The sequence below is a fragment of the Macrotis lagotis genome, chromosome 3 (genome assembly GCF_037893015.1).
Source record: "Macrotis lagotis isolate mMagLag1 chromosome 3, bilby.v1.9.chrom.fasta, whole genome shotgun sequence".
Taxonomy (NCBI): domain Eukaryota; kingdom Metazoa; phylum Chordata; class Mammalia; order Peramelemorphia; family Peramelidae; genus Macrotis; species Macrotis lagotis.
Window position 1 is genome coordinate 134,308,379 of NC_133660.1, and position 22,370 is coordinate 134,330,748.

Consider the following 22,370-nt stretch of genomic DNA (forward strand, 5'->3'; position numbering starts at 1 on the left):
CTCTGCCAGGAACAGTAGGGTTAGCATTTTATTTACATTATCTCTGATAAACATGTTTATAGATTAGTGGGTTTTGGTATGAAGGTATTAGGATTAAGGGGAAAATAATAGATAATTTTTATAAAATTTATAATTTTTACAAAATGTTAATCAGATTCTGAAGGGGGTGTGTGTGTGTGTGTGTGTTTTGTTTTGTTTCATTTTTCTTCCTCTGGATGGGGATAATACTGTCCTTAGACAGTCTAATACAGTTATCCTAACTCTCTGAAATGCTGAGAGGAACTGCCTCCATTAAGGTTGATGATCATCTCACAATGTTGTTAAAGGTGTATATTGTTCTCTTGGTTCTACTCCATTCACTCAGCATCAGAATCTGTAATTCATTCCATGCTTCTCTAGAGTCCAACCATTTATGATTTCTTATTGAACTATCATATTCCATAATATTCATGCACCATAACTTGTTTATCCATTCCCCAATTGACTGACATCCCCTCAATTTCTAAATCTTTGTGGGGAGGAATGAGTGAGCCCTACTCTCATCAGAATTGACTCAGAGGGGGTGGCTAGGTGGCACAGTGGATAGAGCATTGACCCTGGAGTCAGGAGTATCTGAGTTCCAATTTGGCCTCAGACACTTAATAATTACCTAGCTAGGTGGCCTTGGGCAAGCCACTTAACCCCATTGCCTTGCAAAAACTAAAACAACAACAACAACAACAAACAAACAGAATTGACTCAGAGAGGCAATAACATACACACTCAATTTGATACAGAGATCTTTCTTGCTCTAGAGGAAGGTAAGAAGAGGAAAGGGATGGGAGAAACTAGATAGGGGAGGAGAATGGGGGATATAGGTGACAGAAGGGAGGGCTAGTCAGATGCAAAATACTTTTGAGGAGGGAGGGTATAAGGAGAAAGAGAATAGAATCAAAGGAAATATAGTTAGTAATAGCAAATAAGGGGAAATATTGAAAAAATATTGACAAGGACATTATTTCTCACAGAAATGATTCACATTTATAAAAAAAAAATAAGAACCATTCCCCAAATGATTTCAACTCCCCCCACCCCATTAAGGACTCAGTCTATTAACAGTGATCCTAATGGAATGTCAAAGAGAATGTTATATCATAATCTGAACCTTATATATTAGTCATCCATTTGGATCTTCTTGTATGGATTGCTAGACCAAATACTTTTGAATGTGTCTGTACTCTTATTTTTATTCTGAATCTAAAAACAATCAGCTGTAAATAGGAGCATTAAGGCAATCTTACCAGCTCTGCCCACATATCCACAAGCAGTTTTCTTGATCATGCTTCCTCCTGTTTATGTCTGGAATGATATTGACAATCGAAGGGTCATTAAACAAATGATAATACTTTTGCAATAACCACAAAAAAGTAAAAATCTTTTCACTTTAGATTGAGAAAATCTGTTCTGATAATGAGGTTATGTTGTATAGAAATATAAAAATGCAAGAAACTTTATACATTTTATTTTCTGCTTTAAAATTAATATATGTATGTGAAGAAGGGATTATCCAGTTTATGTTCTATACTTAGACCAGGGTAATTTTTAATTAATATTTGAATGTAGATTTTTTTAAATATAAGGTTTTCATCACAAGAACAATGGAAATTGTTCAATGTTCCATGTTCCGTGTTCAATGGAAAGCATAAAAAATATTGAATTAGAAGCTATATGTAATTATCTACATGTAATTTTAGGACTACCTGTCACTTCTGCTTTCTGAACCTCAGTATCCTCACCTGTAAAATGAACACATTGGTTGAAATGATTTTGAAGGTTCTTTCCATTTTTAAGTGCCTATGATCCATAAAAGTGACTAAGCACATAGCTTTCATTTTGATTCCACACTATGTGTAATTGCAAATCCTTTTGATGAAATGAAATAATGATTCTCAAGGTTCCTAGACTATCCTTTAACAGGTTAGCTATAAGCTATTGAAACAAATATAGCTCTTTCCACTTTGCTGCCTTCAAAGCTTTGTGCTATCAGACCTGCGTTAAAAATGCAAAATGAATTTTTAAAAGAGCATTGACACTTGCATTGTTAATGTGCCTTCAGGCATGTAATTAGCTGAGAAGTTTAATCTTTTATATTCCATAGTTTGATCAGAATGCATAAGCTCAGAGGAGCTATAAAGTATTGACCAGTATCTGTGCTAAGAAAGAAGTTCTAAGCACCACTTGAAGGTACTTTCCATAAACTAGAATACACTTCATTTACTCTGTATAACTCTATTAAAGATGAGGTTAGGATGCTTTCTTTTTTTGTGAGTATCTTTTTTTTTTTAGAAAATCAATCCATGCCAAAAGGTCTACTTTTTTCCTCCCCAACTTTCATTTTTTAAGTGAGATTTACTTGCATTGCTAGTCGTGGAAGGACTTGAAAAGAGCCATCTGTAGCTGTCTGATAAATGAATGATTTATCCCAAAGCTGATTCATCTCTAACAAAACAGATCAGCCATTATCCAAAACATTTCTGATGGGTGGGTCTAGAAAACAGAATTAAAAGATAGACTGCATTTTAAGAGAATGAAGTTGTTTCTGGTTTCCTCCAATAACATACCTCAAACACTAATATTTATATATTATTCACTTCAATTTTATGTCTGGACATCAGCACTTGAATGAATAATTATCTGAGATCAGGAACAGGAACTAGGGTTAAAATGAAAAATATCGTTTAAGCCTTAGAGTGGAGATTTCAGAGGGAGACACTAAAAGTTACTTTTTTCTAGTCTTATCTCCTTCTGGTCCTTTCATATTTCAGTCAGGTTGGACTGTTCTCTATCTCGTATTACTTCTCTGTCCTTTGACTCTCTTCTTTCTCTTTTTTTTTTTTAATATCAAATGCTTATTTTTTCCCTCTTCTATCTCCCCTACCTCATCCAACCCAACCCTATCAAAAAATATATATATATATGAAAAATAATTCCAAAATTAATCACATTTAAAATGTATGTCCATCACTTCTTTTTCAGAAGGTAGGCAACATTCTTCATAATCCATCCTCTACAATCCTAGTTGATCATTTAATTGATCAGAATTTTTAAGCATTTCTAAATTTCCATTTTAAAATATTATATTATAAATTATTCTCCTGCTTTTACTTATTTCACCTTTACATAAATTCATGAGAATTTTCTAGCATTCTCTGAAACCATTCCCTTTCTTCTCTACCTGATAACAAACAAATTTAGGCATCCCTTCCTCCATGAAGCCATCAGTGACGCTCTTTCCCCCAGTTTACCAGGTGAAAAAGGTCTATCAGCTGTTAAGTATTTTATTGCATGTTGATTCAATTTATGACATATAACCTTGCTTTATTTTGTGCATTTTTCCTTTCCCTTGCTGAATGTAAATATTTTTAGTGTATGAATCTTTGTATTCAAGTGTAAAGACTTTGTACATAGTCATTCAGTCAGTCAATAATCATTTCTTAAGTACTGACTATATGTAAATCTCTGTGATCAGCACTGAGAATATAGTCACATATTCTCAAAGACTTAAGTTCTTTATAGGGATAGGGATTAGAGTATAATTTGATTGATATAAGTAACTCTCAGATGAAAACATTTTCTCCACCAATGCAGATCATTACTTTGCTTCCAATTAATAGTCTCAGAGAGTTACTAAAAACATTGCAAAATAATGCGACATGTCACACTCCAATATGGGCCACAGGTATTACTTGAACTCCTGCCAACCTGACCCTAATGTGACTCTCTTTACATCACAGCCTCCTATATTATACATAGTATGTGTTTAATAAGTGGTTTTGTTATGAATTGGAATTCCTAGGCATGGAAGGAATTGTGGATATACTAAGGTAGGAAAATGAGTTCTTTAGTATTGTGCTTTTGTTCTTGTTCTTTTTTCTCCTTCAGATGTCATCTGCATTTACAAAAATTCTTTTATTTCATTTGTTTATTGCAAGTTGTTTATTAGTCATAGAAAATGTTCACAAGACTCTGAGCTTGATGTAGGAACTTGTTTCTCTTTGCTTATTTTTCATTTATATTTTGACTTTTTAAATTGTATGTCTAACACTTAAAATATTAGCACATATTAGTCTCTTGACAAATATCATTGACTAGTTGTTGACTTATAGAATTTGAAACTGAGGCAAGGCATCATTTGTTAGATCTGTCAAAGGTAGATTCTAGTTCATCTAGGAAGTGAAGATAAAAGGAAAAACTAGCTCAACTTTGGATGAAAACAAAAAAATATGAAGGGGAGAAATTAAGATATAGATGACTAAAACTCTAAGTAGAAGGTAACCAAATGAAGTTTAAAATGATTCTGTCACTGCTGGTCTAGCTTCATTAATAAGTTTAAAACAATGTTATTTAATTCTAATAAGAGCCATAATATAGTCTTAATTTATATGTAATGATTGGGGGGAAAGGGGGAAAACAACACTGTTATATACATCATAGTTTGAATGTGTGCTCCAAAATAGGAAACTTTAAAAAATATTAAATGTATGATTTTGACTTCCAATGGAAGATGATTTTCTGAATCATCAGCTAAAATTTTCCACTGAAGTATTTTTCCTTACTCTTGTTAGTCTGAACAATTTCCTCTTGACCTTTCATATTTTGTTCAGGATAGGAGTAGACTGGAAAGTAACTAATCTCTGTTCTTCCACAGTGTAGAGATGGGGCAAGAGGTGTTTACATGTTTTAATATTTAGAGAGGTGGATTTGACTTAATAAACAGCTCTATTAAAATATCCTCAGGATGTTTAAAGTACTTTCATCACTTAACTGGAATGTTTGCTTCTTAGCACCTTACTGAGGGAGTCATCTCTGAGGGAATGTGAGAATTATGGGAGAGTTATTATATTGTATAGTGGAACAAACAAACCATTCCTAGGGTGAGATGATCGAATATTTTCACAGAGTATGCAAATTTTCACAGAGTACATTGATGAAACTCTCAGCCTCTTCAAGCTTTTATAAACAATCCAGTTCCTAATCAGTAAGAACATTTTTTTTAGATTTGTTAATTCCTCTTCCTCCTGAACTTTGGTTGACTAGCTTCTTTGAGGAAATTGCTCATTTGCTTCCCTTGAACATATTGTTTAATTGAATATATGTTAGCCACAACAACAACAACAACAAAAGTTTATAGCATATTTAATGCCACCTGATAAAGGGCAAAAAAATGTTAACTTTGGGACAAAACACAGAACTTTGAGAAAAAAAAGAACTAAATTTGTTTTCTGGCAGTCTTTTCTGACCATGGACAAGGAATTTCCCACCCTGAAACTCAGGTTAGTATACTCTCTATAACAGACATATGGGTGAATATCAGAGTCCATAATGCCTAAGATCTCTTCTAATTCTAAAATTCTATGAACACCATGTTCATTCTGCTTTCTGTTTTTTGGCCATGACTTGTAAATAGCTAGAGAAATTACAAGTTACATGAGCCTGTAGTTACTAAAATTCTTGACTGTCCAGGGCCCAAAACTTCTTGAGTTCAGTCTAATTACTTTCAGACTCTGGGACTCTTGGTTGTTTCAACAAGGCTATCAAAACCATCTCCTTATAAATGGAGGTTTCCGTATAATTCCTCTGGTGTATGACCTCTTGCTTCTTGATCATTAGACAATATTAGAAACAAAGCTGTGGTTTCCTCTGCTAGGAGAGCAAGTTCATTGTCCTTGCTCAAGTCTTTGCAATAGATATGACTAGGAATTAAACAAGTTGTATCTGAGTGCAGTCCTCATACTGTGTTAGAACTTTGCCATGCTATGTGAGTGAGACTTGCAGACAATGAGAGAGATTGCAATATGTTACATTGTACTCAGTTTGAACATAAGAGAAAGGCACAGACAGTTAACCTTGTCATTTTTTATTTGCAAAAGCAAAGGATCTAGCATACAAGTGAGGGAAAGAGGGAAATTGACTCAATGTGAGCACATAAATGTGAACTGATCTGCTTGATAATGTGACCTTGGGCAAGTCATTGTCTCTGGATCTCAGGGTTGTTTTTTTTTAATATGAAAAATAGGGGGATAGAATTACATAGGCTCTAAGGTTCCAACTAGTTTATTAATCAAATAAAACAATACAGAAAACATTTATTAATCACCTACTATGATAAGCATTTGGGGAGATAAAAAGGTGGTATAACAAAATTTCCCTATGCAAATTACAGTGTAATTGAAGTATAATAATTATGTAAGTATTGAATTATAATATATTGCTATAAGTACATTATGACATTAAAGATGAAGTTCTCTAAGAGGTCTAAAGGGAGAGTTCATTTCAAACCAGCTGGAAGGTCACAGGGAAAACAGACAAGGTTTCTTAGAAGAAGAGGAATTTGAATGTATTTTGAAATAGTAGATTGCAATGCAACAAAGAGAGAAAGTTGATTTTAAGAGAATATCAGAATTATGAACTTTCAAAAGTGGAAAAGACTTTTTTTGTTTGTTTATTTTGTTTCTGTGCTGCCCCTCATTCTTGAAGAGGACCAAAGATATTAGGAGGCTGATATCTTGACTTGGAATTAAATAAGTCAGGGGTTTGTAAAATCATAAGCTTCACTCTCTCCTCCAGGTCATTAAAGTCCAATGATAAGACATAGATTAGGTTGACTGACAATGGTCCCAGATGCAGTGGGGGACCTTGGCCCTTTTAAACTAAGGTCTTTCCTAGTTTTCAATTTATCTGTAGCTGGAGAGAACTTAATACAGTTTATACCTGAACAAGAATCTTCTGAACATTATACCTAGTAAATGAGAATTCAGCCTTTAAATCAACCATTAATAGAGAGTAAGGAAAACCTGAGTTCAAATCCAATCTCATACACTGACAAGCTGTATAGTTCTAAGTACCTTAATATATTTGCTTCAGTTTATACAATTATGAAATTATGATAACAATAACACCTATTTCCCAGGCTTGTAAAAAATCAGATGAAAGGCAGCTAGGTGGCACAGTGGAGAAAGCACTGATCTTGAAGCAGGAGGATGAGATTTCAAATCCAGCCTCAGACACTTGCCACTTACTAGCTGGGTGACCTTGGGGAAGTCACTTAATCCTGATTGCCTCACATCCAGAGCCATCTCCAGTTTATCTGATCCATATTTGGCCACTGGACTCAGATGGTTCTAGAGGAGTAATTGATAATGGTAACTTAAGCAACCTCTCACTCAAATCAAATTCATTTGCTTGTCATGGTATCACCTCCCTGATAGGTTGTAGTTTGAAAATGTTTGAAAAATAAAGGACAAAATTATTGTCAAAAATCAGATGACATAATATTTGTTAAGTGTTAAGTAGGTGCTAACTACAATTGTTTACTTCTATTTATCTATCCTCCTGTTTATTTTATTTTATTTTATTTTATTTTATTTTATTTTATTTTATTTTATTTTATTTTATTTTTTTGAGACTAGGTCTCGCTATCTCCTAGACCTTAAGTGCAGGGACTACTTGGAGGTCTGATTCTGATTCTAATCAGCACTGGAATTTTAACCAATTCTGCTTTTTGGACCTGAACTGAATTTACTACGCTTTAAGAAGTCTGATGGCCCTCTACTACAAGGGTTTGTCATATTTATTCTGAACATATGGTGAATACTTGATCAATTTTGATCCTGTTATAGCTCAGATTTCCTGAACTCAGTTGATCCACTAGATTCAGCCTTCCTCAAAAGCAGGGGTTGTAGGCTTGTATGACTATACCAGGTCTATTATAATTCATCTTACTAGATTTACTTCATTGTCAATATCTTTTTGAATCATGTCTACCATCCAATGTATTAATAACCTCTCTCAGATATTTGCCATCTTCCAATTGAATAAATATATTATATAAGGATTTACCAAAATAATTTATTGAACTAGTGAGAGACCTCCTTCTAAGTTGACTTTGATAAAAATGGATATTCTTCTGGTCCAGTCATTCAATCTTCTTTGAATTTAACTAATTTTAATATAATCTAAATAATATCTTCTTTTTTCCCAAATAATATGATTTATTTTTGTCATATTCTACCTGAATTAAGCCTGTAGCATCCCCCCCAGCCCACTTCCAACAATTATCTACCCATCTGATTTCCCCTGTCAATAAAGAAAATGAAGTTAGTCATGGGTCTGCTGGATGTGGAGTTCTCTAAGTTCTAATTCTTTCTCAATCATTTATTAGCTGTATGATCCTGGGCTAGATACTTTATTCTTCTCAGTCTCCATTTTCTCATCTGTAAAATGGGAATAATAATGAAAATAATACTATCTACTCTCCAGTATTCTAAGGATCAAATAAGATAAAACATATCAAACATTTTGAAGAACTTAAAGAGCTCTAAAATGTTCTAAATATTATTAAATTATTACTATTATTGTTGGAAGCTTGCTGATTCTTTGTGATATTTACTTACTTTGCTAGTTGTTCACTAAATATGCTTTAAAATAAGATATTCTAGATCTTACAAGGAATTGAGGCCAATCTTGTAGATTCCCATTACCTTGTGAACCCCTCCCCCATCAATTAGATTGTGATTTTCTTGAGGGGGAAGTCTTATCATGATGTGATGCCTGGTCCATACTACGAGATTTAAAATGTTTACTAATTGACAGACAGAATCTGTTCTCCTCACTTTTTATAGATTTTAAATAAACCCTTTTTTATCCTACATTACCTCTTCTCTGTGATCTTTCAAAACTTACTGACAATAGCTTAATAATCAAATCTTCCAATTTTTTTCATAAACTAGGTAAATAATTCATTCTATTACTGGTGACTTGCCTAGTAACTTGAGTTCATCAAGGGGAACTAGATGTATTTGCACTATTTTTTCTATTTTAGACATGAATTAATTATAATGAATTCCAAAATTATTGTATTAAGAAATGGAGCTACATAACTTGTAGAGAGCTTTGAATATCGGGGGGACAGGGAATTTGGGCTTTACCTTGGAAGCCATAGGAGCATTTGATATCTAATTTTTATTTATGTATGAAGCATTCTAGTATTTCCTAGTACCTTAAGCCAGGTAGCTAAGTTAAATTCTCATATCTTAACTAAGAAACCCTAGTTTTTTCAAGATGAAGATTCAGTGCTAAGGGTAGTCAGCATTATCTGTCAGATTGATTTGAACAATATCTATCTAGAAATAAATGCCTTTACTGTAAGATTTCTGTCTGCTCAAAACTTGGCTAGAAGTAAAGGGAAGTGGTGGTGCATCAGGGGGAAGTTGTATAAATTTTTTTGATGGCTATTAATTTTTAAAATTTAATTAAAATCAGCTTAATTTTATTTAAAATTAATTTTTTAATTTAAAGTTTTCAATTTAATTTAAATTTAAATTAAACTAATCACTAGTTTAGCTTAGTAGAAAGAACAATGAACCTGGAGTCAAAGCAAATAGTTTTGATTATTTCTCTAATAGCTACAGTTTGTGAGATATGAACTCAAGAGGAGCAGGCCATGGCAAGAAGCCCTCCCCTGCCCCACTCCAGACCATCTGCTATTCACATTCCACCAGATTCCAAAGAGTCTAGGAGGATCAAATACCATGAGTTTCTCTTTCTATCAAGCTTCCTTGTCAATGCCCCTTTCCCTTTTCCCTTTCAGAGAGAGAGAGAGAGAGAGAGAGAGAGAGAGAGAGAGAGAGAGAGAGAGAGAGAGAGAGAGAGAGAGAGAGAGAGAGAGAGAGAGAGAGAGAGAGAGAGACTGGTTTTGACCATTAATCCCCAGACAAGGGAAATCAGAGTAGCTGATCCACTTCACTCCTGCTCTTGGCCTTTCTCCTTATTCTTTCCAAGAGTCATATCCCCTCTAATCCAAGAGTCTAATCCCCTCTCCCCAAATCCACCGTTCCTCCAGCTGCATCATGGTCATTGTCCTTAAGCAAGTTAAGAGCCAACAACTAAATTCTTATTGGTAGGACAGGAAATCAACCAGGAGTTAATATTTGTCTTGATACTGTGCCCTCTAGTGCATTAAGCCTCACCATCTGCTTGCTACTTAAACACTGTCTAACCCTAAGAATCAAAAAGTCTTTCTATTCATTTTCCATTTGTACTTCTTTGCATGTGTTCTTTCACACAGAATTTGAGCTCCTTGAGTGCAGAGACAGATTCATTCATATTGGTACCTCCAGCTCTTGACACAATAGATGGCAAATAGAAGATAATTTAAAAATGTTATTTTATTCTTTCACTTCATTGTGATTCGTTTTCCTTATTTATAAAATTAAGGGGTTAAATTACATTATTTCCAAGTTCCATTGCAGTTCTGTTTCCTATGATCTTAGAGATTATCATCTCTTACATTCTGTGTAACACTGGAAAAGTCACAAGCTTTTTTTCAATATAAAAATAGAGCTAAACAGTTATACTATTTGCCTCTTTTGGTTGTTAAGAAAGTGTTCTATAGGCTTTAAGTGCAATACTGAGAAGCTATCAATAATATATATATTAACATAAGTAAACTCTACTCTGTTACTGCTTTAGTTATTGTTTTCAGTAGTCAATATCCACCTGTGTAATAAGGCTGTCTTTAAATTGATTTGTGAAGAAGAGTTAATACAGGTAACATCTTTAACTTCTAAAGATTTTGAAAATGAGAATATTAGGACACAAAAGTCATACTTTGTATTCAAAGTTGTGTGCAGAATCATGAGAAAATTTTAAAGCTTGTAATCATCAGCCCTAAATTTTACAGTAACTTTCTTAAATTACATGGCTATTCTGTCTCCAAGATACTCAATGGGAAACATGTGATTGATTCATATCCAAACAAAGCAAAGGTTAAAGAAATAACTTTTATTTTTATGAGAGATTGTTCAAACTGAACAGAATCAGAATAGCTAGGAAATTATTGAATATGACCCTTCCGTATGGAAGAATCTGAGTAGCTTTTTTTTTTTTAGGTTTTTGCAAGGCAAATGGGGTTAAGTGGCTTGCCCAAGGCCACACAACTAGGCAATTATTAAGTGTCTGAGACCGGATTTGAACCCAGGTACCCCTGACTCCAAGGCCAGTGCTTTATCCACTACGCCACCTAGCCACCCCTCTGAGAAGCTTTTGTCAGTAATATGAGTTCATAATTTTCCCAATATAATAATGCTTCTCCTTCTTCCAAGGAGCTTGACACTTCACTAATGAAAATATGATTTCATTGCATCTTTTCCTGAATTTCCTAATCTTTTTTATTCAACTTACAATGTTTCAGAAATACCATCTCATTTATATGGATATTCCCTCCATTTGTAGAAATCCCTTTGTCTTTTCTCCATTTTGAATTTTATCATTCTTGTTCATGTTTTCTCATAGATCATTCACAGAGGATCTACCCACCATGCTTTAGGCTTTCCTCTTTCTAGGTTTTTTTTTATATTTTATAGATATCAACCACTCTCTTGTCTTTTGGTTTCCTTATTGTATGTTCTTAGGTGCTTATGTATTTATAGCATTATTGGTAAAGTTCTATTATTTGAAAAAAATTTCACTTCCTTGGCTTTGTGCAATAATATATTTAGAGTATCACAGTTAATATAGAGCACCTTCTACTTCTTTTGGCCAATATCCCACCATTATCACTACAGAAACAGAAGTCATACAAGTTTGAGGACAATTTTATATTTCTTTCTTTCTTTCTTTCTTTCTTTCTTTCTTTCTTTCTTTCTTTCTTTTAAAAATAAGTTGTATTCTGAAAGAATTTCTTTTCCATGGCTAATCTATCAGTAATGAACTTCTCCAGCATCACTATATAAATGGACTACTATTTGGGCTGAAAACTCAATTAATTATTGCGATTATGCTCAAGGTACTTTTCACATTCCACCAGATTCCAAAGTGTCTTAACAGGATCAAATACCATGAGTTTCTTTTTCTGTCAAGCTTCCTGTCAATACCCCTTTCCTTTTTCCCTTTCCCAAAGAGAGACTGGTTTTGACTATTAATCCCCAGGTGAGGGAAATCAGAGCAGCTGATCTAGAATTTATGCTTTACTGGTATAATCCAGAAGAACCCAAAGTGAACTCATTTCCTCAAGAAATCATTTTAGTAGTTCTTTGTAGTGCATAGTTCACATAAGGAATCCAATGCAAAAAAGTCTTTTCTTCTGACTGTATTCCAAGTTCTGCAGGATTTTTGAAGTTGGTAGGAATGAATAATCAGCACTAATTAAATGGAGTTTAGGATTATAATATAAAAGAAGAAAGACGGTGAAGTTTTTTTTAACCTCTGTATGAATGTTGACTCTAGTATATACTAACTGTGAGATGATGGCAGGTCACTTAGATGCCTCAGTTTTCTCATATGTAAAATGAAGTTATTTATAGTTGCATTACATATCTTATATGGTAATGTGAAGAAAGGGCTTTGGAAACTTTTAGCATCTTCCATATTTACTAGAAAGAACATAGCATTATAGACAGAATGCTAAGTTTGGAGTAATGAAGTCCTGGGTTTGAATTCTACCTCAAAACCTCAGTAGTTTTGAGAAACTGATCAAGTCACCTAACAACTCAAAACTTCATCTGTAAAAATTTGCTTAAGTTAGAAAAACCACTTGACAAGGTCATTGTAAAGATTAAATGATATACTATATGTGCAAAAAATTACAAATATTAACGCAATAATAATAAAAATTTTAAAAAACTTATATAGCCCTTACTATGTACCAGGATCTGTGATAAGTGTTTTACAATTATTATCTCATTTGACCTTCATAACAACCCTGAATAGTAACATTTTACAGGTAAAGAAACTGAGGCAAACAATTGTTAAGTAACTTGTCTAGTCTAGAACTAGTGTTTGAGATCAGATTTGAATTCAGCTCTTTCTGACTCCATGCCCAGAGCTTTATGTACTTCAACATCTAATGGCCATTATATAAATTTTATTCCAATAATTATAATAATTATTATTAGGCACACTTTCAGATTCATAATTTAAGAAGTACATGTACTTGATAACAGCACACAATCCATCAGTGTCTTCTCACTTCATACAGTTGTGGTACATGTCCATCATTTAGTCCTTCATAGGATATACATGCAACATTCTGGAAGTCTTCCTCTAGGTCTTTTGCATTCTCTAGGAATTAGTGAAATAGATAAGTTGTATACCTATTATTCTTCAATATCCTTCTAAACTAGAACATAGACTTTTAAGGTTATAAGTTGATCTGATTGTATCTTTCACCTTCTTCTACTAATTATTTTTTTTCTTATTATTATTAGCAGTCAAACTACATGTACTATAAATCTCTATTGCTTGTTTGGTTACCAGAAACTTCATCTTCAGATTTTGTGCTGTTCATGATTCATGGGCATTCAAAAGAGACTACTATACTTCATGTGGGGAAAAAATGAAGAGAAGCAATGTCTATTTTTCAGACAATTATTCTGTTAAATGAGAAGTCCATTGACAATCCATTAGTACAAATATTTTTATAAGCACTAAAAATTAATGATGAATATGGCCTAGTCATATCTACAAAATCAGCATTTTTCTGGGAAAAGGGAACTAATTTAGTTTTATGGTTCCCTGACCAGAGTCTACATTTGGTATATTCAACATTTTTAAGGATCCCAAGATGTTAACAGACACCAAAATAATCATATTTTTCCATACTAACATTCTTCTAGGAATAATCATAGACTCATTGGGTCACTGATGTAAGGAACGATAAGATCATTTATGTCTAACCTCTACTTTTATAGGTTAGACTCAGACACTTAACTGTGACTCTGAGCAAATCCTTAATCCTGCTTGCCTCAGTTTCCTCATTTTAAAATGAACTGGTAAAGGAAATGAAAATCACTCCAGTATCTTTGCAGGAAAACTCTAAATATGGCCAACAAAGAGTTGGACACAATTTAAATGACTCAACAACAAAAAATAGTATCTCTAAATGAAATGAATTAGTATTGCACAAATGAAAAAGAATATAGAGAATTCAGAGAAGCAAGGGAAGATATAAACTAACTCAGAGACATTAGTAGAATCAAGAAAACAATACCCACAAAGAAGACAATAATGTAAATGGTAAATAGAATGAAAATGAATGCAATGAAATTACAATGACCAGAGAAGAGTTGAGATAATGTACCTCCTTTCCTTCTTTGAGATGAAGGATTATGACTGGGGGCTTTAATGTAGTGGCTCAAAAACCATGGATGTGCTATTTGGCTTTGTCGAATTGTTTTACATTTCTTACATTTCTTTTTTTAAGAGGTAGCTTGGTGGGAAGAGGGGAGGGGCAATATACGGAAATGAATATGATGTACAAGGACAGTAAAAGACCATGTCCAAAGGAAAATGAGAGAATGTAAAAATGTCCTATTTCAGGTGAGATTTTTTTTTTTTGGTGAGAATGGGGTCATTGTATCCTTGGCACCAAGTATAGGGTTGACATACTTAATAAATGTTGGTTGAATTTTCCACCTTAACAGCAACATGGGGGGGCGATGATCAACCTCGTTGGACTTGCTCATTCCATTAGCACAACAAACAGATACAATTTTGAGGTATCTATGATGGAGAATATCATCTGTATCCAGAAAAAGAATTGTGGAGTTTGAACAAAGACCAAAGACTAGTCCCTTTAATTTAAAAAAAAAAAAAGCATGTTATCTTATGTAATTTTGCTATCTCTTTTTCCTTATTTTTTCCCTTAGAATATTATTTCTCTCTCATAACATTCAACTTAGAACAGTGTATACAATGGAAACAATGTAAAGACCAACAGACTGCCTTCTGTGGGGGGTGGGAGGAGGGAAGGGAGATTGGGGAAAAATTGTAAAATTCAAAAGAAATAATTTGAATATTAAATAAATAAATAATCAAATTTTCAGGTAATTATTCAAATACAACATAAATTTGAGTTGACTTCTTTAATTTAAAACAACAATGTGTAAGGTCAGAATTTTTAAAAGTCATACTTACTAAGCCTAGAGATCTCAACTTTGGGGGGGGTGCTTGGAGACAGTAGTTGTGTAAAGAGGTCTAATGTTTTTGCTACTTATAAAGAAAGCATAATTTCATTTTCTGATCATTGAGAAATAATCTGGGCAGTTAAGGATGGAGTAGAAATAATAATGAAGCTACTATCAGGAAAACTTGAATTCAAAACCAACCACAGCTATTTACTAATTCTGGTATCCTAGGTAAATCACTTTAAGTCTGTAAAAGTGAGGATAATACCAGCACCTATATATCAGAATTATTAGTAAGATGAAATAGGACAATGTTTATAAAAACATTTATGTATTTATTCATCTTTCTTACTGGAAGAGGACAAAAATGATATCACAGTGTTGGGGGTCATGGTTTGACTGGGACTGATCAGACCAATAGTTGGCAGCAATAGTTCATATGAACATTTAGGATGGAGATGCCTATATAGCTGTACATTTCATGTTTCTTTTGAATTACTGAGATCCCTTTTTGGTCATAAGGACAGTACCTTTTTTGATGTGAGCATACCATGCTGGACAGTCCTGTGCTGGTGTCTCCCTTTTCTCACAACCAGCATTAAAATTTTTCAGAGAGTTTTTGAGTGTTCTGGTATCATTTCTTCTGACTTCTGTGTGAGCACTTGCCTTGTGAGTTCTCCATAAAATAATCTTTCAAACAAACACATTTGGCATTCAGACAATGGGACTAGCCCATCAGTGTTGCATTCTCTGTAGTAGAGCTTGAATTTTTGACAGTTCAACTCAAGAAAAGACCACAGTGTCCAGTACCTTATCTTGTCAGGTCATTTTCAAAATCTTCCTAAGGCAATGAAAATGAAAGCGATTCATTTTCTTGGCATGGCACTAGTATACTTGTCAGGTTTCATAGGTATACAATCGTGAAGTCTAGAAGGCAAGTAGACTTTCAGTTTGGTTAACAGTCTAATATCTTTTTTCTCTCCCATATTTTCTTCCAGAGCCTTCCAAACATTGAGCTATCTCTGACAATTCATGAATCAACCTCATCAAATTAAATAGAGACCCCTGGAAAGTGTACTGCCAGGGTAAATGAATTGATCTACAACATTCATTTTTGAGTTTTGATCACAGAGCAGAATCTTGCCTTGGAAAGAAGACCAGAGTTGAGTGAAGCAGGCAATTTTTATGGCACCCCTTTTAGCTCCTTCTTTACTCATTCAATTGAGCACTGTTTTTTTTTTTTTTTTTAATAGCTGCTCAGATACTAAGGGAGCTGCCAAATCCCACTGTTGATTTAGTCCAGGGAAAAGATGGCTCTGGGCTGCCTGTATACAAAATTGTGACTAAGGTTCTCAGTGTTTCTTCATTCATCATTGGCTTATTGCCACAGAACTTCTAGGTAAGAAATATAGTAAAATTATAACAGTAAATAATAAGATAGATAAATAGTTTGGGTAATGTCTCCTCAAATGTGAATTGGATGTAAATGGTGCTGACTTACTTGACGTTTTCATTCTTACTTTCTCCTTCAGAGTCATAGAAATCCAGGAACAAGACTAAAATCAAGACAACTGGCTATGGTTCAGAATTATAGTCCAGAACACAATAGTCAGAACAACTGACTGATATCTTTGTTGTCTGACCAAGCTCTGAGTGTTCCACAGTGAGTGTTTTGGCCACCTTCATATGTTGGAAAACATTACTCTCATCCATCTATACCACTGGGGATGTCTTCACATGCTTGGTGTAGATATCTCTCTAACTCACAAATGGGTTTGAAGCTCATTAGTTTCCCTCAAGCTGATTTAGCCTATGTGAGGAGATGGTTTTGCTGGGTTGTAGCTTCTACATATATCATTACTGTTTTTTTTGAACCAAAGGTGAGAGTTGGTGAACAAAGGTGAATTAGCAGTCCTCAAACAGTCCTGAAAATGGCTTAGTAAGCCCTCATTCCAGAAGTGCTAGTCCTCCCTGAACACCCCATATATTGTAGCACCTAGTTCCCCATGGATGTCATGAAAATGAAATGAGATAATAAAATGAGACACTTTGCAAACCTTAATGCTATCATCATCATCATTACTACCACTACCACCATCACCACTACCACCACCACTACTACTACTACTACTATTACTACTACTACTTCTACTACTACTACTACTGCTACTACTACTACTACTACTACTACTACTACTACTACAGCTATAACTCTGTTTCTGGGACATGAATCTCCTAATTAATTATTGTGATCTAATTTCAGGGAACAAAATAGAATTACTACTCTGATTGCCTCATGATGATGTTTTACATTTTGCCCTTGGGATAAAGCCATGTTTAATTTGTAGTTCTGTGGTTTTGCTATCCTCAAATTAGGGATTTTTATAATACTATTGAAGAAGACATAATTTGAGGTATAGACATAATTTAGCCAAGAAGCTTATAAATTTTGTGTAGTAGATGAATTAGTAGAAAAGTTGAACAAGTAGTGATTAAATGAAAGTGTCTTCTTACCTCTAGAAATGTGTCCATTTCATAGTTAAAAAATAGAAATGAATCTTTTCTGAATTTCTCTTCTCCTAGGTCCAGAAGATAATGTATCGTTTGATACATAAGAAAGCTTATGTAACACAGATCACCCTTGCTCCTGCTGTCTGATGGTCAAGTTTGCCAAATTGTTTATTCCTCCCTAAGGTACTCTAATACCCTTAGGGATCTGGAGTGTCTTGGCTCTGCAAATAGCTCTATCCCCTACCAATAGTTTCCTTTCAAATGTAGAGTGTGATCCCCTGAACTCTAATTCCATTTAGTCATTAAGACATAAATATTTTAAAAAGGCATAATCAAAAATATATAATTACTCTTCCAACTACCACTCTAAGTCCCCCATTTCTGCTTTATGGAAGGCATAATCCTTCCCCCCCACAAACTTTTCCAGCTCAGTCTCTGAAGAGAAGATTAAATTCATAAGCTTAGGTCCTAGACAGTCCAGTCCCAAATTGCAAATACAAAATCCCACCTTACACTAGAGTCCTAGTGAGCACACTGGCTTCTCAGGGCTTCCATGCCAGTCCTGACTCCAAAGTTAACATTGTTCAAATTTTCCAGTTCTCTGAGGTTCACCTCTGGTCCCTGAAATTGAGAAGGGAAAACAATACAAAAGAAACAAAAACTCCCTGTAAAAGAGAATATAAAAGAAGGACCCAGAAAAGGATATCCTCATGAGTTCAGTTCATAGGGTTCAAACTGCAAAACCTAACAGAAAACAAAGAGAGAGACCATCTTAATCTGGCGTGTTTTAAATATACAGTCAATTGAAAAAGACTATACTCACCCACTTGGGAGGCAATCTGGACATGCTGAGAAAAGTCCAGATTATATTTGTAAAGAAACATTTTTGATGTTTGCACTTTTGACACAGGAAAAATACATATGAATATTTATTAAATTGAGCTAACTTAAAGTTGATGAATTCATTTCAATAATTTAATTCAATAAGTGTTTGAAGCTCCTACTATGAGTTAGATTGAGAGCTAGGCATTAGATTTACAAAGATTAAAGATTTTCTCAAGAAATTTAAATATTGGGGCGGCTAGGTTGCGCAGTGGATAGAGCACTGGCCTTGGAGTCAGGAGGACCTGAGTTCAAATCCGGCCTCAGACACTTAATAATTACCTAGCTGTGTGGTCTTGGGCAAGCCACTTAACCCCATTGCCTTGCAAAAACTTAAAAAAAAGAAATTTAAATATGGGGGGGGGCTAGGTGGTGCACAGGATAGAGCACCAGCCCTGGGGTCAGGAGTACCTGAGTTCAAATCTGGCCTCAGACACTTAATAATTACTAAGCTGTGTGGCCTTGGGCAAGCCACTTAGCCCCCTTTGCCTTGCAAAAACTAAAAAGAAAAAAGAAAAAGAAAAAAGAAATTTAAATATTACAGTGATGTTTGTAAATATTCAGTGATACTCCAGATGACTGTTTAAATTAAAGAAATGATTTTAAGACATTAAACTATTTGGGTGATTTTTATCATTCCCAACAGCATGTCTGCAGTAACTACTTGAATGGAATTTTTAGAGATGTTGTAGGCTTGTTATAATTTTGGTCCAGAAGACCATGAGGGTTCTAGCATTAAAGCATAGTAAAACAAAGAAACAACAGCAATAGAATGTGCAAAATAATTTTTAATCTACAAGTATAATTTTAATAAATATCCATCACAGTGAAATTGTGTATGCATGGAATGACCAATAATTTATGTATCATTAATGAGAGACATTATTTTATTGTGGGTAGAGGACTGACCTTGGAGTCAGGAATGAAAAATTATTGAATAACTTTGAGTAGGTGTTTACCAAGTGCCAAATCTGTGTTAAGAACTGGGGGCTCCCTTCCATCATGGAATAATAGAAAACAACATATAAAGAGATAGAGATATAAATACAGATATATAGATATATACATGTGAGAATGTTCATGCAAACCATTTTAGTCTAGAAAATCACAGAGATCATAAATAGACCTATAGGAAAATGAGGTGACATATCTTTCTATAAAAAAGCAAGAGCCTAATGGAACAGGGGATGGTATATATACAATCTCAAAGCAAACAGAAAGCATTTGACTATAGTGAACAGATCAATGTTAGATAGAGAAGGTAACTAGAGTTTGTTTTTGCTGACTCCTGGATCAAAACAGCTTGGACCCAGGCTGAAGTTCCACATTGAAATGAATTAAATTCCTTAAGAAGGTTTCTGGAGTTTTGGTGGATGACAGAGTGTCAGAGCAGGATAAATAACAAGAAAATGGATGCTGGGAGCAAAATGATCTGGTATTCTCAAACTGGTTTGACATACATAGTGACACATTTCTTTGACATACATAGTGACTTCATTTCTTGAAGCCCCAGGCAGACCTCATGATAAGAGGGTTTTTACATGAGAACTTCTTACACCAATTTAAGCAGGAGTTCAGGCAAAAATAAACAAGGCAATAACAACCCTTTTATTTGCTACTTCCCAGGACTTCTGTAGGGTAATAAGTCACAAAATACACTAGAAATATGAGTGGTTGGAAATAATGAAAGTTGGACAGTGCTCAGGTCTCCATAATATCATAAATTTTTATTGTTGCAAGATGTATAGGAACATTGTTTCTTCTAATCAGTTTTTCTCATTTTGTATCTGTCACCAGCATTCATTTGAACCTAGAAAGATATATTCAGGCACCCAGTTTTCCCATATGACTAAAGGCATGTGTGGTATAAGTCAGCTGCAGTGCCAGAAAAAAAAAAAAAGTAGGCACTTGAATCTTCAAACTAATCAGGGAAATAAGTGGGAATCCTTATGTGAGGTCAACAAGCTCTAAGGCTCATTACAAAAATCATACAGTGCTGGCTAAGTCTTGACTACTCAGGTGCTGATTATCTAGTCTGAGGATTTTCAAGTCCTTCATTTCTCTTGCTATCTATCTGGTCTTTTCCCTGTCTTACTTTTATCTACTCCTCATCTGTAGGCAGGTTGGAAGAGGAGAAAGATGATGAAATCTGAAATGGAGATCTACATAATCTATGAATTTCAGTTTTCTGTGAGATGCCTTTCTCTTATGCCTCTCACCATCAGAAGATAAATAGCTATCTCCATTGATTCCCAGCAGTGATTTCTTTCATCCAAAGTGAAAAACGCTCATAATTTTCAGCATAGTTCAAGGGTTTTTATCCTTTCCTCTTTCTATCAACGATCCCTTTGGCTGTCTAGTCAGTCAGTCTATAAACATTTATTAAGTGTCTATTATTCACTAGACATTGTGCTAAGACCTGGGGATACAAGAAAGAAAAAAAACAATAGTTCAATGATAGAGACAATATAGAAACAAGTATGCACAAACAAACCATATACAGGATATAGAGGATTAACAGGTGAAAACTAAAAAAAAAAACCCACAAAAAAGTGATTGAGAATGATTTCCTGCAAAAGGTGAGAATTTATTTGGTATTTGAAGGAAACCAGTGTAGCTAGGGTCCAATGAGGAGGGAGAACATTTAAGGCATGAGGGACATCTAGTGAAAATGGCAGTAATTAGGAAATTGAATAAAGAGACTATGGATCCCTTCTTAGAATAATGTTTATGAATGAATAACAAAAAAATTGATTACAAGAAACACTTTAAACATCCAATAGCATTTGCTCTACAGTGATATTCTTCTTTGTTTATATTTCTTATTAAAGTCAAAGACTTCTCCTGATTAGACCAGCTTGGCTACATCTTATTGAATCATCAGATTTTGCTGTGGAGATAATCTTTTAACTAATTTAAAATCACCATGATCATATATTCTGATTTTTCCAGGACCATTTCACTTACTAAAAAAGAAATTGTGCTTCAAATGAGAATTTGAAATAGAAAATCTTTTTTTTTTCAAACCATGTATCAAACCTGGCAATCACTATCTATACTGCATAATTCCCTGAGGACAAATTATGCACCAGAAAGGGTAATCAGTCCTCTGCCTCTTTCTCTTCTTCCTTCTCTTCTATCCTCCCTTCCTTCTTCTCCTCTTTCTTCTTCTCCATTTCTTCCCCTATGATATCCTTCCCTCACCCCTACTGCTTAACCTAGGACTATAGGTCCTAGAGAATATTATTTAGAAATAGGATATAGAGCTAAGGGACAGTTAGGTGGCACAGTAGATAAATCATTTGAGAAGACCTGCTTTGTTTTTGTTTTTCCTTTTGGGATCAAATGAAGAAATCTAATCATCCTTCCAAGTGATAGCTCTTCAAATAGTTAAAACTGTTCTCATGTTCCCTTTCCCATGTAATAGTCTCTTATTAAATAAATCCATTTTCTTTAACCTTGTATGACAGGATCTCTAGGATTCTTAGGTTGTTTTCTTCTGTATCCTCTAAAGCTTATGGATCTCCTACCCCAAATGAATAGTTTTCAGAAAATAATAACATGTTATCAGCAATTATATTGCTTTAAATCACTAATAATTAGAAAAATAAAACAACTCGGGGTTTTTACCTCAAAGCAATTTGGAAAATATGACAAAGGTTGCAATTGGTCAAAGGTAGAGGGCAAGACTGACATTCAAGTATGCTGCTATTGGAGATATAAATTTTTCTAACCCTTCTGAAAAAAATTAAAAATTAGAAAAAAATAGTCAGTCATTAAATATATAGGATCTCACTCTGTTGTAGGAAATGTAAAAAGTACTAAAGATGCAAAGAGAGATCAGAACATTATTTCTGCCCTCAAGGATTTAATGAGCAGATGATATGCATATAACTATATACACATATATACATATATAATATATAGCTATACGTATATATATATAGATAGATAGATACCTATTATGGCTATCTCTTTCTCTCATATATGTACTTATATACATACCCACCCACATATATCTTCTAATTCGAATAA

At 34.1% G+C, this 22,370-nt stretch overlaps 1 protein-coding gene across 1 annotated transcript in view; it reads left to right on the forward strand.

Annotated features, from left to right (window-relative positions):
- LOC141516247 (serine/threonine-protein phosphatase 2A catalytic subunit beta isoform-like) overlaps positions 1 to 16,178 on the forward strand; it is a 104,169-nt gene extending 87,991 nt beyond the window's left edge. Inside the window, exon 2 of the mRNA XM_074227441.1 lies at positions 15,941 to 16,178. Coding sequence (XP_074083542.1) covers positions 15,941 to 15,997 — 57 coding nt within the window. The 3' untranslated portion in view covers positions 15,998 to 16,178. The remainder of the gene's footprint in view (positions 1 to 15,940) is intronic.
- Positions 16,179 to 22,370: the final 6,192 nt, after the last annotated feature.